General features: G+C 39.5%; 1 protein-coding gene across 3 annotated transcripts in view; it reads left to right on the top strand.

Annotated features, from left to right (window-relative positions):
* The window catches only part of tnr (tenascin R (restrictin, janusin)), a 198,729-nt gene that overhangs the window by 142,280 nt on the left and 42,841 nt on the right, over positions 1 to 13,608 (top strand). For 2 of the 3 annotated variants that reach the window (XM_013912896.1, XM_013912893.1), the window contains exons 12-19: positions 1,267 to 1,417; positions 5,362 to 5,540; positions 5,800 to 5,890; positions 6,324 to 6,424; positions 9,337 to 9,439; positions 10,234 to 10,323; positions 12,121 to 12,254; positions 12,328 to 12,457. In XM_013912896.1, the coding sequence (XP_013768350.1) occupies positions 1,267 to 1,417; positions 5,362 to 5,540; positions 5,800 to 5,890; positions 6,324 to 6,424; positions 9,337 to 9,439; positions 10,234 to 10,323; positions 12,121 to 12,254; positions 12,328 to 12,457 (979 nt within the window). The remainder of the gene's footprint in view (positions 1 to 1,266; positions 1,418 to 5,361; positions 5,541 to 5,799; positions 5,891 to 6,323; positions 6,425 to 9,336; positions 9,440 to 10,233; positions 10,324 to 12,120; positions 12,255 to 12,327; positions 12,458 to 13,608) is intronic. The other variant, XM_005721309.1, reaches the window with a different exon arrangement.

Genomic DNA, 13,608 nt, shown 5'->3' with positions numbered 1-13,608 from the left:
TCACCTTAAAAAGAATTGTGTTAATAAATGAGAGGATAACAAACGAGCTCGTGCACACATGTTGTTAACTTTCTCCTACTAGTCTTTGAGGAAGTGTTTCTCAACAAAGTTGATGATTTTTTGATATTTGTGCTCACAGCATTAAACATGACATTTAAAAGACAAAAGACGGGAACGTCTTTTCCGGGAGCAGTGTCACCGTTACTTTGAATAACAGACTATACTTTTGTGTGTCGGGCTGGGGGAACTCTTCGATCTTCCTTGTTACCGTCTATTGCTGTCTGTTTAAAAAGGATAATGAATGATTTTCATACATAAGTTTTCAGCGCGGATAACTGTAAACAAATTAGATGTATTTGTTGTACAGAATTTTTTCCTCTGAATTGTGAGATGACTAAAAACCCACTAGTTCTTATCATTAGAAAAGAATGAAAACAGTGAATGTATGAATGGGCAGTTAAATTGCTACATTTTCTTTTCATCCAGTGAAACGGAAGCAATAGAAAATACAAGGGACTAAGTCGCCAAAGCGATCTTGTCGGCACAGATAATGATGACTAATTATGAGCAAAGTGACACATGAGATGGGAGTGGGATATACTTTTGTGGTGATTCATTTTGCTTAATTTAGCATTACCTCCATGAAACTGTATTATTATTGAGATTGAACACCACTTGTTGTTAGAACATTACCATTGTGAGTGTTACTGCCCACCCTGGTAATTGGAGCTGAGGTGATTAAATGGATTACATCTCTAATTACAGATTTGATTCAGGAAAGCAGCAAGCTGTTATATGTTCTGTTTTAATAGCAACCGTCAAAGCGCAGGGGTTTGGAGATCTCGGACCAGCAGTGGGTGTAACATCTGTGTGATGGCAGGTAGTGCATTAGCAATGCTGGCTCTCTGAGAACAGCTGGGAATGGCTGTGACTCTGTATGGATGAGTGACACGCCTTTGGAAACGCACACAGTGCTGCCTTTGCAGAACATGGCCAGAGAAATATCACTCTAGCCCGTTTGATATTCGGTTTGGGAATTTAATGTGCTAAACCTTCCAAAAGTTTAAGCATACAACACAGAAAATGTACTGCATGTAAATTAGCTGCTGAAGTTCTGTCATTGGGGGAGGGCCTTTTTCTTACCTTCACTGAGAGACGCTGTTTGTGCCACACAGTTGCTGATATTTACTGAAAAATTAAAACAGATAGGAGCTTTCTCTCTCTCTTCCTTCCCCTTTGTCACTTTAATCCTTGCTTTTCTTCCAGGATAATGATGGAGGGATGACTACACAGCTGCCCAGCACCATCACGTCATTTGTGCAAACTGGTTTGAGGCCAGGCGAAGAATATACAGTGAACCTGGTGGCGCTCCGGGACCAAGGTCGAAGCCAGCCAGTCACAGCTACTGTCACAACACGTATGTATTCAGTTTGGAAGCTGTAAATTAACAACAATTAGCTATAATATTATAACCACCAAAATTTGTATTCAATGTTAGGCTGCTGTGCGAAATGTGCGTTAAAAAGAAAGGCCATTTTCTGCAAATCTCATAAATCCATATTTTATTCACATACATACAAAACGTATAAAATGTTTAAACTGGGTTATTTTACTATTTCATGAGAAGTATTAGTTATTTTTTAATTTGATGGCAGTAATATGACACAATTGCTTTTGTTGGGATGGGCCAACAAAAGCATTGAAAAGAAAATAGTACTAAAAAAACCAACTGGAGGAATGTTTTGCACATAATTCGGTTACCTGGCAACAGGTAAGTAACATGAACAGGACTAAAAAGATCATCTTTAAAAAGATGGGCAGAGTTTCACTGCTCTGTAAAAACACTGCATCTACAAATCAGGGAACAACTTCAGAATAATGCGTGTTGTCATATGTCGTACGTCTATATTATCCTCAAAAGGTGCAGAGAATCTGGAGATATCAGTGTGCAAGGGACAAGACTGAAACTCAGTACTGTGCATGATCTTCAGACCCTCAGCCAGCATGGAAATCACAGCATGGGCTGAGGAACACTTTCAAATAACATTATATGTGAACAAAGTTCACAATGCTATCAACAGATACAAGTTAAAGCTCTGCTCTGCAAAGAAGAAGCCATATGTGGTGATGATAATCTTCTCTGAGCTGAAGCTCATTTAAAGTAGACTGAGGCAAAGTGGAAAACTGTTTTGTGGTTAAAATTTAAAATTATTTTTGAGAATCATGGATGCCAGATCCTCTGGACTAAAGAGGGACTAAAAATGACAAGGTTGTCATCAGTCCTCAGTTCAAAAGCTTGCATCTTTGATGGTATGGCAGTGCCATATGTAACTGACAGCTTGCACATGTGGAAGCTCGCCATGAATGCTGAAAGGTGTAAACAGGTTTTAAAGAAACATTTTCTTCTATCCAGATGACATATTTTTCAGGGAAGGCCTCGAATATTTCAGCAAGACAATGTTAAACTACAAACTGCAGCTATTACAACAGAATGGCTTCATAGTAGAAGAGTTTCTCCAAGTTTAAACACATAAAAGCATGAAAAATAAAACAAAGAAGACCCACAACTGTTGAGTGACTCGTCTCTCAGACAAAAGAGGGACAAGCAGCTGGTCCTCAAATTGAAAATGAGCCAATATTTTTCATTAAATAGTACAATTTAAAGATCTTATATATTTGATTAAGAATATTAGAAGAGATTCTGCTATTTATGTACATTTTACACAGCGTCCCACCTTTTTTTGAATTGTGATTATAAAATTCGACGCTGATCAACCATAAATTCTTTCAGTCATCCATTTCAGAATCTGCTTACCATGTTGAGGGTTGCAGGGAATGGGTTTTTTTTGTAACCTTTTTAAGCTAAATCAGTTTTTATCCTCGGTAAACTGGGAACGTGATTAGGCCAAAAAATAAGTTCAGTCTGATGATTTTTGGGGGTTTTGTTTCGTTTATTTTGCTTAATCCTTGTAATTGTAAACTGAAAAAAAGAAACAGTTTAGCATATTTTGTGCTAAACCTAAATATTTAATGAAACTGCATAAATGTTTACAAAAAGTTTTCTGTTAATCAGTTAATTAGCTAATCACTTCGACATAAACCGTAGCACAGCTTTCCCTGCACGCTCCCGACTCACTGTACGCTCAGCAAAGCAGCGAATGTCACCTTGACGTATTTGCTCTGCAAACCATTTAGGCCCCTGACGTAAACCTCACTGAAGTATTGCCCCCCCACCCCCCACCCCACCCCCCACTCCTCACCCATGCGACACTACTTAGACAGCTGTAATAGATCCAATTCAAACCTCCTCCATAACAATTCAGCCTCTGATATGCACAGTCAAAACACCATCAATTTCCTGTCAAGTCTTTGTTCATTTCTTGGGTTGTAATTAAGTATCGATTAATAATTCATGGCACCCGCTCATTATTTTTTTACGGCAGCCCACTCTATGACACCGTATTGGATAAAGAAAGAGGAAAAGACAAATTTGAAGTAACTAAATAATTTAGAGCAACGATTTATCCTTCCTCTGAGACAACGTAGCGCCATGAGGAGTCAGAGTAAAGCCAGAGAGTGAGCGCAGCTGATCTGGGAACTGGTCTTCCCTGGGATGCTTTCTAGGACGAGACCCTTGGGGCCAATTTCTAATACATCAAGAATCAGGCCGGACCTGCAATATGTCAGGCCTTAGTCTGAGACTTTATTTAGACCTCAGAAAATTAAAAAGAAGAGAAAAAAAGGTTTGAAAGAAAAGAAAACTGGCTCTACATCACCCAGTATGTGAGATCTGCCTTTCACCTGAGTTCCCACAGGGTTGAGCAGTGGAAAATAATTATGGTTTTACAGCACAGCATGGTGCTTTCAATTAAAAAATATGTATACTGAACTATCCATTGTGGAGTTTTCTGTTGGTCAGTACCTCAACATTTAAAAATTTCACGCATTTTTCAAACGGAACCAAAAAGCTGATTACTTCAAATTAAGTGCCACGAACTGTGCGAGAATGCCATTTCATTTTAAGCTCTGAACTTCTTTTAACGGCAGCAAATTTATGCCGAAAAGTTTCAATTTGAGATCAAACGCTCCTTCATTCTCCCAGACAATATGCTAAATGCAGCAGATGTTAAACCGTAGCTTCTGCGGAAAGAGGTAATTAACAGGTTAATGAAATAAAGTGCTAATTATCACATTCTCTAACACCCCATTACCTTGACAAAATGTCTGTGTATTGGCGTAGATGCTGTAACAAGTGCAGAGAAAATGTTTAGTGAATCCCTCCTCTGTCAGACATTTGTGTTTTGCCTTGATGTATTTTGAGCTCTGCGAACTTGATAAGTGTTGTTTTCTAGCAATCAGCATGGAAAGACTTTAATCACGGCTTATGTTTTAACCCTTTCACGCAGATAAATCCTACTGTCTCAGCGTGCGTCAGGTCTGATATGTTTTTCGTGACTGGCTGTCAGAACAGCTTTCACTGATATCAAATCCACATCCAGCGCTCCAGAAAATTCAAGGCGATGACACTACATCCTCTTGGGATTAGATTACATTTTAGGGGTTCAGCTTGTTTGGGATCAAATGACAGATTAAATGCTATTCAGTAAATAATCTGTTCAAATGTTTACCATCTGACAGTTTCTTTCTGGGGATGTCTCTCCAACTGGTCTAAACTATAGATTCTCTATATTATTACTTTATGTATTCAGGCATTGGTTAAGCCCCATTTTAAAACCTTTTTTTTTTTTTAACTACAAAAGTATAATCAGCTGCTCAACAAGCCATATTATTTTAATTACATTTAAAATGCCCCGAAAAGCACCAACACCGGTTGAGTGGTCAAGTTAAGTGCCTTGAATTCGCACACAGCTCGCAGCACAAATCAGTCAAAGCAGCCATGCCTCTAATAATAAATACCCCTTAGCCTAAAAGCTTTTTAGATTCTTAAGCCATAAAGAAAGTCACCTCTCGTACAGTTGTCACGAAATAAAAAATTATCTATCCAAAACCAGACAGTTATTTCTCCAGACTATTTTTATCTCTATTAATGTGGGCGTGTGTGGGGATTGATTTGCTTTGGGGCCATCCTCAAGTGAAGTATTTAACTTTGCATATAATGAAAGTTAACTTTTTTAAACTATGATAAAACACAAGTGCGTTGTGAAAAATTAAGAGATCATAACTTGTAATAGTAATTGTCAAGTAATAGTTTGGCATTCAATTTTAATACCCAGCCTGGTCAACATGTACTTCATCCAAGTTCGGAAAGGTTAACAAAGAAACCGCACCCTGGTGACTGTGCTTTGTTTGTAACAACATCACCAAGGGACCTTATAATTAGACATTTTCTTTGTTTTGCAGTAATCGATGGTCCCACTCAGCTGATTGTGCGTGACGTGTCGGACACAGTGGCATTTGTGGAGTGGACGCCACCGAGGGCAAAGATTGATCAGATTGTGTTGCGTTACGGCCTCGTGGGAGGAGAAGGGCCACGGACCACCTTCCGCCTCCAGCCCACACTTAGCCAGTACTCTCTGCAGGTGCGTGTGCTTTGAAATGAGACTTGGCTAGAGTCATTATAGGTCACAAGTATAGTATTACCAGTATATCTGTGTGTGTGTGTGTGTGTCTGTGTTTGTACTTGCCATGCTTGTTAAACGATCTAATCTCACAGTCTGTCTGCCTTCTGTGTCTGGAGATAAAACAAATAGAAAACAAACACATAAAAAAACATAATGCAAAGAGATTATACACAGACTAAACGGCCTCTGTTGTTTTGGGTTTTTTTCCTCTCCACAGGTCCTGCGTCCTGGCTCGCGTTACGAGGTGACAGTGAGCGGCGTGAGAAGAGGAAACGAGAGCGGATCCATTTCCACTGAATTTACTACCGGTGAGGTCTGACAGCAAGCAGATGTGGTGATACTGGTGTGTGTGATCCTGCGTCTGCCTCTGAGAGTAGAACAGTAATGACATATGGCCTAATATACGCCACACTTTTTATCTGTATTGGAGGGAGTAGTGAACATCTGTTCAGGGGAATGTTTACGTTCCTAAAGTTTGTACTTATTTATGGAAACACTATGCTGATTTGTTTTTCCCCGCTGATGCCATATTTACACATTAAATATCTATTTGTGGTTGATACTTGAAGTAAAATCTACAGAAAACTGAAGAGGATACACCTTATAAAAATACAAAGAGAAATGTGTTTGATGAACATGAAGAGCTAAATATGAGTAACTGACAATTTAATGTGACCTGTGTTTGTTGTTTGCTTGTTCACAATCTCTGAGAATGGGTCTCAGTGTCCCCAACATTGTCAGCTTTATCGTTTTTCTCAGAGATTGATGCCCCCAAGAACTTGCGTCTCGTTTCCAAGACCTCTACCACGCTTGAGCTTGAATGGGATAACAGTGAAGCTGAGGTAGGAAGTCTTTTGACATTTTTTAACTGCCCGTGTTCTAGTATAGTGAAGCATAACCAGCTTGACTTAGTCCTCATGACTGCACAATTACCAAAAATTTGCAGGTAATATGAAGCCATCAATAATGAAAAGTGTATTGGACCCTGGCTAATATACGGCCAATATGAGGTATTTGCCAATATATTAATGGTTGCATTTATAATTGCTAATGACTATAAAAAAAATAGTTATAAAAAAGTAAAGAAGAGACTGAGAAACACCATTCAACCATGTTACGAGTGCTTATGTTTCTATGTTTGTCCACCAGAGGGCACTCTGCACATTCCCCATTGGCAACAAAACACAGCAACCGAGTAGAGTTGGGCAGAACATAAACGTTTATTTTTAATCTGCATTATCATATTTTCTTAGTAAGGACTAATAGAAAACTACACATAATAAATGTTAGGCAAATCTATTTATGTCTGAAAGAAAACATTTGTCAGACCAAATATCGGTGTTGGTCGTAAACATCCTATATCGGTCTGGCTCTTTTTTTAACTTTATAATTAACAACACCTTTGACATGAAGCATCTGTTGTTTATTATTTTGGCTTCCATATGCTTACAAAAGTGCATCTGATGCTATATTAATTATATCATCTTTAGATTTAATAGCTAACACATGACAAATATATAGAATTATACGCCGTGTAATGCATTAAATCACCAAGCATAAGCCAAAGTTGTCTAATAATAAAAATATTAATCATAATAAACATTATTTGTAAAAATGATCAAAACCAGTGTTACAAAGTACTAGAAACACAGAAAAAAAGAACAAACTAGATGGAAATTTTCAAAACAATTTATATATTAAGTTCTGTATGTAGTCAGTATAAGAATAGGAATAAAACACAGTATGATTCCACCTTAAGGAATAACTTAAAATCAACATAAAACTTTAGAAGTTATAAGATAAGCTAGGAATGTCAGACAATATAAAATCCATGTTAAAATTTCCCCCAAAAAGTGTTTAGCAGTCATTTAAAAGAAGATACTGATGAGGCCAGATTTCCTCAGGCAGTTCATACCACAACAAAAGCAACCCCAACAGCAAACGCTCGATTGCCTTTTGTTTTTAAGCGAGAGGTGGGAGCAGTTATCAGGTTTTGCCTGAGAATCTGAGGCTGCACACTGGTTGGGAGATATGATTGGTATAAATTCAGGGGCCAGGCCATGAAGGGCTTAAAAAATAATGAGTAAAATCTTCAAATCAATTCTAAAAGTCATGGGCAGGCAGTGTCGAGTCATTAAGACCGGCGTAATATGTTCAGTTTTCTTGGTTCTTGTAAGAGGTCTTGCTGCTGCCTATTTATGCTTTCTGATTGATGCCTGATAAAAAAAAACCATTATAATAATCTAACCGAGAGAAAATAAAAGCATGAACGATAGTCTGAGTGCCACTAAAGCTCAGGATTGATCGGATCCTTGCAGCATTCCTTAGGTGGACTGGGCGACCTGAATAATGAGAGAGTTTACAACATAGAAGTGCTGCGTACATCCTGATGATAACAACTTAATGTTATATAAAGATGGTGAACAAATTAAAGGAATAAACTCATACACTGAGATCTGGTGTCTGTGGGCGAGATTGTGCTGATGTGGGTTCAAATGTAAATCAATACAAAATTGAAACATGGAGGTGATCTCTTCCTGGGTTACGATCCACAGGGCTCACTGGATGATTTAACAAGTATAAAAATCAAGTGAATCAAACTATGGGAGTCCCGTCTAATAATCTCCATCACCATCATCAAACACCAAATGAGGGAAGATCTTTTGGGCGAATGCTGTCAAGTCAAATCAAGTTATTTATAAGCACATTTAAAAACAACAAGCACTGACCAGAGTGCTGTACAGCTGAAAGGTTAAACAGCATGAGCAGTAAAACAGTTAGTGTTAAGACTCAGGCAGGTTTTGTGGATACATCTGGTCAGCTGACCTTCATGATCTATTGGGAGTGTGCATTGTTGAAAGATCAGGAAGGTAAAACGGCGCTAACTCATTCAGTGACTTAAAAACAACCAAATCTTAAACTCAAAACGCACTGAAAGCCAGTGTTCGGAACTAGAAGACCTTAGACAATCAGTACCAAGGTACTTGAAGCTGTTTTGGTGGCATGTGATGGCCTAACACCTACCAAAGATGCTTCATTATGGCTTACCTTTAATTTGTCACTGGATTTGTAATACTGTGCAAGCTGCTGTTTTATTTCACTGCATTAAATAAGTGTAGTGGACCATCCTGAAACACATTGAGGCTTCTGCTGGCTCTCATACTGCAGGTACATCTTATATCAGTGAGCCTGCTGCATGTTTACCTTGCCCTTTTTATAAAAAACAGCTAATTTCCTCTTAATCCCTCTGACATTATGACTCCTCTTAAATTGTTTCAATAAAACAGCTTTTTTATTCCTTCTACTTTTTCTTTTTTTCCCCCTTCTTGGACACGTTACCATCCCACACAGACGGGTCTGCCTTTCGCTGCCTTGGAAAATGCCAGTTAGAGCGCTGGAGCAAGCGCTTCACTCGGTGCAAATGGTCACCGAATGTTTTGCTGTGAATGAAAATGTGATAAATTGCGTTTTACTCAGCTGTCACCATGATATTTCCAGGGCTCGCTAACCACACATTCAGACTTATAAAGACCGTCTGTCTCGATGCCGGCAAATTTATTCATCCTTCTGATTCTGCACTGCAGTGTTGACAAAGAGCCAAACATCACACTGTGCCGAGACAAAATAAACCAAACAATGCACAGTAAAAAAAACCCACACAGTTTTGGACTGTTTGTGTAAGTCTTGCGTAGCGAGACTTTTTCAGGCATTACCTTCTCTTTAATGCTGTAAATATATCTGTGTTTAAATGTAGGTGGAGAGTTACCAGGTGGTTTATAGCACATTAGCAGGAGATCAGTATGACAAAGTCATCGTACCGCGCAATGAGGGAGCCACTACTAAGACTACTCTCACAGGTAAGTGAGGAATAACCGTTTTTTTGCGTTTTGAATTATTTATCCTCGACGTTTGTAGAGTTCCTATTTTCCTGATGCTTTCAGTATCATCACAATGCATCTAATATGTACCAAAGAAGCTGGAAGTGTCTGTGTTTTACATGGCAAGATTATCTCCGGAGCTAACACTTGGCTGACGGCCCACTGATTGTATCTGTAGAAACGCTTGTTGTCCTGCGGGCGTATTGAAAGGCTGTCAGAAAGATGGGGTCAGCTGGGATGTTTTTTTCTGAAAGGCCAGAGTGCTGAAAAGGGCACGGCCTGCATAAGAATAGAAGCAAAAGGTCCCCGTGTTATTCTGTTCGCTCGTTGCCATCGATGCTCTCCCTCACTCTCATCCATTCTCTGTCATTCTCATTTTCCCTCTCCCCCTGCTCTCCTCCGCTAATAATCTCTGTCGTCCGCCTCCTTATTTTTCATTCCTCATCTCTTCATCTCTATTTCTGTAGCTCGAGATCCTCTCTGTGGATGCACTCAACCGATTTGAAGCTGATCAGTTGTGCAGTTGATTTAAAAAAAAAAGAAATTTCTTCAGAAATCACAACGATGCTACATGTAAATTTGCCGAGACCTCATCACCTGTGTCGAGCTAATTGGGGCTGTCATGAAAAAAACTCAGTGTAATTGATGTGCACTTTGCACGAGGACAAGAACGTGAAGCACTCTCTGTGATTATTATTATTACGAATTTTTTTGTTCCTGCTACGTTATGTGTTAAATTAGTTCCCGCTTCTCTGTCTCTCTTTGTATCTCAGAGCTGCTTCCAGGCACAGAGTACGGCATTGGCATTTCTGCCATGAAAGGTAGCAACCAGAGTACACCAGCCACAATGAACGCCAGGACGAGTGAGTGAATTATGCTTTGTGCTCCACTGTAAAAAGCCAGTGAGTCACTCGCGCATGTACAACACAGAAATCACAGCGGGGAATCGCAGCATCACAGCAGGCTCGTGGGCCCATTTGTTATTATACGTGTAATTCTCACCTGTGGTTCGGCGCTGCCACTCCAACTACTAAAAGCCATTTTAGAAAATTAAGCAAAATATGTTTCGCCGTGACTTGTACTCTTCTCCAGAAGTGTTTGGTATTGTCGGCTTGGGTCAAAGTTCCCATTACAACATTTTAAAGCTGTTATAATGCATACTTTTCTTTGCTAATGGCCCTCTCTTTACCTCCATACTTGATCCTTTATTTGAATATTTATTGTGTTGCTGAGTTGTTTGGCTGAAAGGAGAAAAAAAATGTAACCCTTTGTCTGAAAAGTGAGTGCGTGGAGGTGCCTCGCTAATCTTTCCCCTCACGTTCACCGTCAAGCACATCTTTCATCCAGGTGCAGTTATTTTAATGGCTAAAGGTTTTCTGCACTTTATAAAAAATTATGCTTCCATTTGTCTTACAAACAAGCTCGTTGTAACGCCTCTTTTCCCTGCACTCGTTTTGAACTTTAAAATGCATCACATCTGTCGCATTTCTCTTAAAGAGCTTTAAGAGAGCCGTTTATGAAGACAGCTTCATGGCAGCGCCGGTGTTACCTTAAGCCAGAGCTGCTAAAATAATCATTTCATTTAACACACATTTACATCAGGTTTTTTTTATGTCTGTTTGACCTCCTTCAGGCAAACAAGGCGGCAGATGATTAGCTGAGGATTAAACATTGATGATCCACTGGGCAAACTGGGTTACTCATTCTGCAGGGAAGAGAACAACTCACTTAAAAACACAAGAAATATAAAAAGATTAAAGGAGACAGTCAGATCGTTGTGGTAATATGCATTAAACCCATTGGAAACGCTGTAAATGTTTTATTAGTAATGGTCTGTCCTTTAATGTGAGAACTGCACCACAGTTACACAAGTAGACAAGAGTATAGCAGAAACTAAACATGAATTAAAAAACATAGTAACCAGTAGCAGTAATTATGTTTCCACTGAAATCATGAAAGCAACATTTTTGTTCTTATTTTTAACCATTTCGAGCTAGATTTACTAACCTGAATAAAAGCACTGTTGGTATTTACAAAAATGCAATGACAAGGCTGTGAGATGTTTGCGACCACAGCTGTTGCATTTCTGAGAGATCTTTTCTCAAGGTGCAAAATAAGGACAGCAGGATATTCAAGCGCGCAAACTGATAGTGCTTGATAGTGAAATGAATCTTTCTAACCACATGTGCGAGCACTATTTGGGGATTATGCTCATGTGATGTTTTACCTTGTTTAGTAAATCTGGCTCTAAATTTATTTGAAAATATTGTTAAAAATCCAGCGCAATTGTGTTGCCCTCAAATGTAGAAAACAACATGTCAAATCAAATTTGAATCAGTGAATATTTCCATAAACTCTTATTTTGTTTTATGCAAATGCACGCGAGCACGTACTGTAGGTGACACAACACAGTAGTATTTTCCCAAATGACAGCAGGTGGTAATGGGCTAAGAAGCTGCAAAGACAGTTGAGAAGACGACTGAGAACAACATTAATATAAATACTTGTGAATTTGAAGGAGGATTAAGAGGAAGGTCCCTCAAAGGTCATGTATTTTTTCGATGTGCACCCACTCAGATATATCTTTCGGGGTGAGAGTGTTACATGAATCTGGGCTGGAGTTTTGAGTTTAATTTTGAGTGTTGCTTTCCCTGTTTTAGCTCTGGATGTACCTATGAATCTGACTGTGATGGCTTCCACGGACAACACCATCACTCTGAATTGGGGCATAGTCCAGGGCCCCATTGACCACTACAAGGTCACCTACACATCAGCCTCCGGCGTCACTAATGAGGTAAAGAACACTGAAACGATAACCATGTATATGTCTGATCTGGACCTTGTTTAACTCATCTTCCCTGTTCTAGCTGACGGTGCCTAAAGACATCAACACCACCACTTTGAAGGACCTGGAGCCTGGGACTGAGTACACCATCACTGTAGCAGCAAGAAGAGGAAGACAGCAGAGCACTGCGGCTACCATAGACGCCTTCACGGGTAGGGAGCGTAGTCTAATTTCATATAGTGAAGGACTAACTTTTAAAGTGTTTAATGAAGATCAGCAGAGACGGGCATACAGATAACATAATGATGAGATCATTTCCTCGACAAACAGTCTCCCTTTGTCTTTTCCATTGCAACAGCTTCAACTAAATGTTCCTAAACAGCACTCATTTAATCCGTTCAGGCTTCATAAGGAGCTCAAATAAATTCACTCACGAGCGTCTCTGCACAGACAAAGACATGAAAGATCAGCCCATTACTACGGAAAGCTGGAGAACACTTCTAAAGACGGTATAGGGTGTAATGAAGTTGAATGATGGATATAATGAACTAAAGTGTGACATCAGGTGAGGGGAGTACCGCTTAAAGAAAATGGAGGACCGTGAAAGACTTCGAAGGAGCAATTAGCAGAGGCAAATTATTCCAGCCCGCTAATGAGCTTGTTACAAGCGTTCCTAATTGCACCTCTCTTTTGCATCTCAATGTATTTGTGTTTCTGTTTCTTCTTACTCCGGTTCGTACCACATTCTCTCCCTTTGCCGTCACGCTCTGTGCTGTCTGCTCGCCCTGTTTTTCAGCTTGATGTTGCTCCTTTCTTTTCAATCACTTCGTTTTCCTCTAAACTCACATCCATCCGCCCAACTATACGTCGGACCGCCTGTCAGTCTACTCCACTCTGGTAGTTCTTTGTTTTTTTTTTTCTTTTTCCGAAAGCTTGACGTGAGTTTCAGTTGCACAAAGGCCGGTTTCAGAGATGATGGACATGCAATCACCTGCCATCATTCCTTTCTTTACCAGTGTCATTATCATCATCTCTTTTTCTTTATTGCTGCGGCCATCGTTGTTGTCACCGCCGCAGCGTCATAATCATGTCATCCTACTTCTAATCTTTTTGTTATCTCGCACTCCTTTGGTAACACCACTTTAACTGTCTGGGGAGACGTGAAGGAATGATACGATGACAGATCAAGAGAATCAGAGGACAAACCATAAATTACCTGTCATCTTCTCATCCACTATTCACTTATTGGAGACATCTGTCCGCCTTCACTCAGGTATACTCAGGTGATGCGTTCATTTGCATGTTTCCAACATTTATGCGTTCAGAGTTTTCTAATACACGATCTGCACATCAGTAAGAGTAA

This window comes from Pundamilia nyererei, unplaced genomic scaffold, assembly GCF_000239375.1.
Source record: "Pundamilia nyererei isolate P.nyererei 1_Seehausen unplaced genomic scaffold, PunNye1.0 scaffold00004, whole genome shotgun sequence".
NCBI lineage: Eukaryota > Metazoa > Chordata > Actinopteri > Cichliformes > Cichlidae > Pundamilia > Pundamilia nyererei.
The sequence above is the reverse complement of the archived record's forward strand: the minus strand, read 5'-3'. Positions and strand labels throughout refer to the sequence as shown.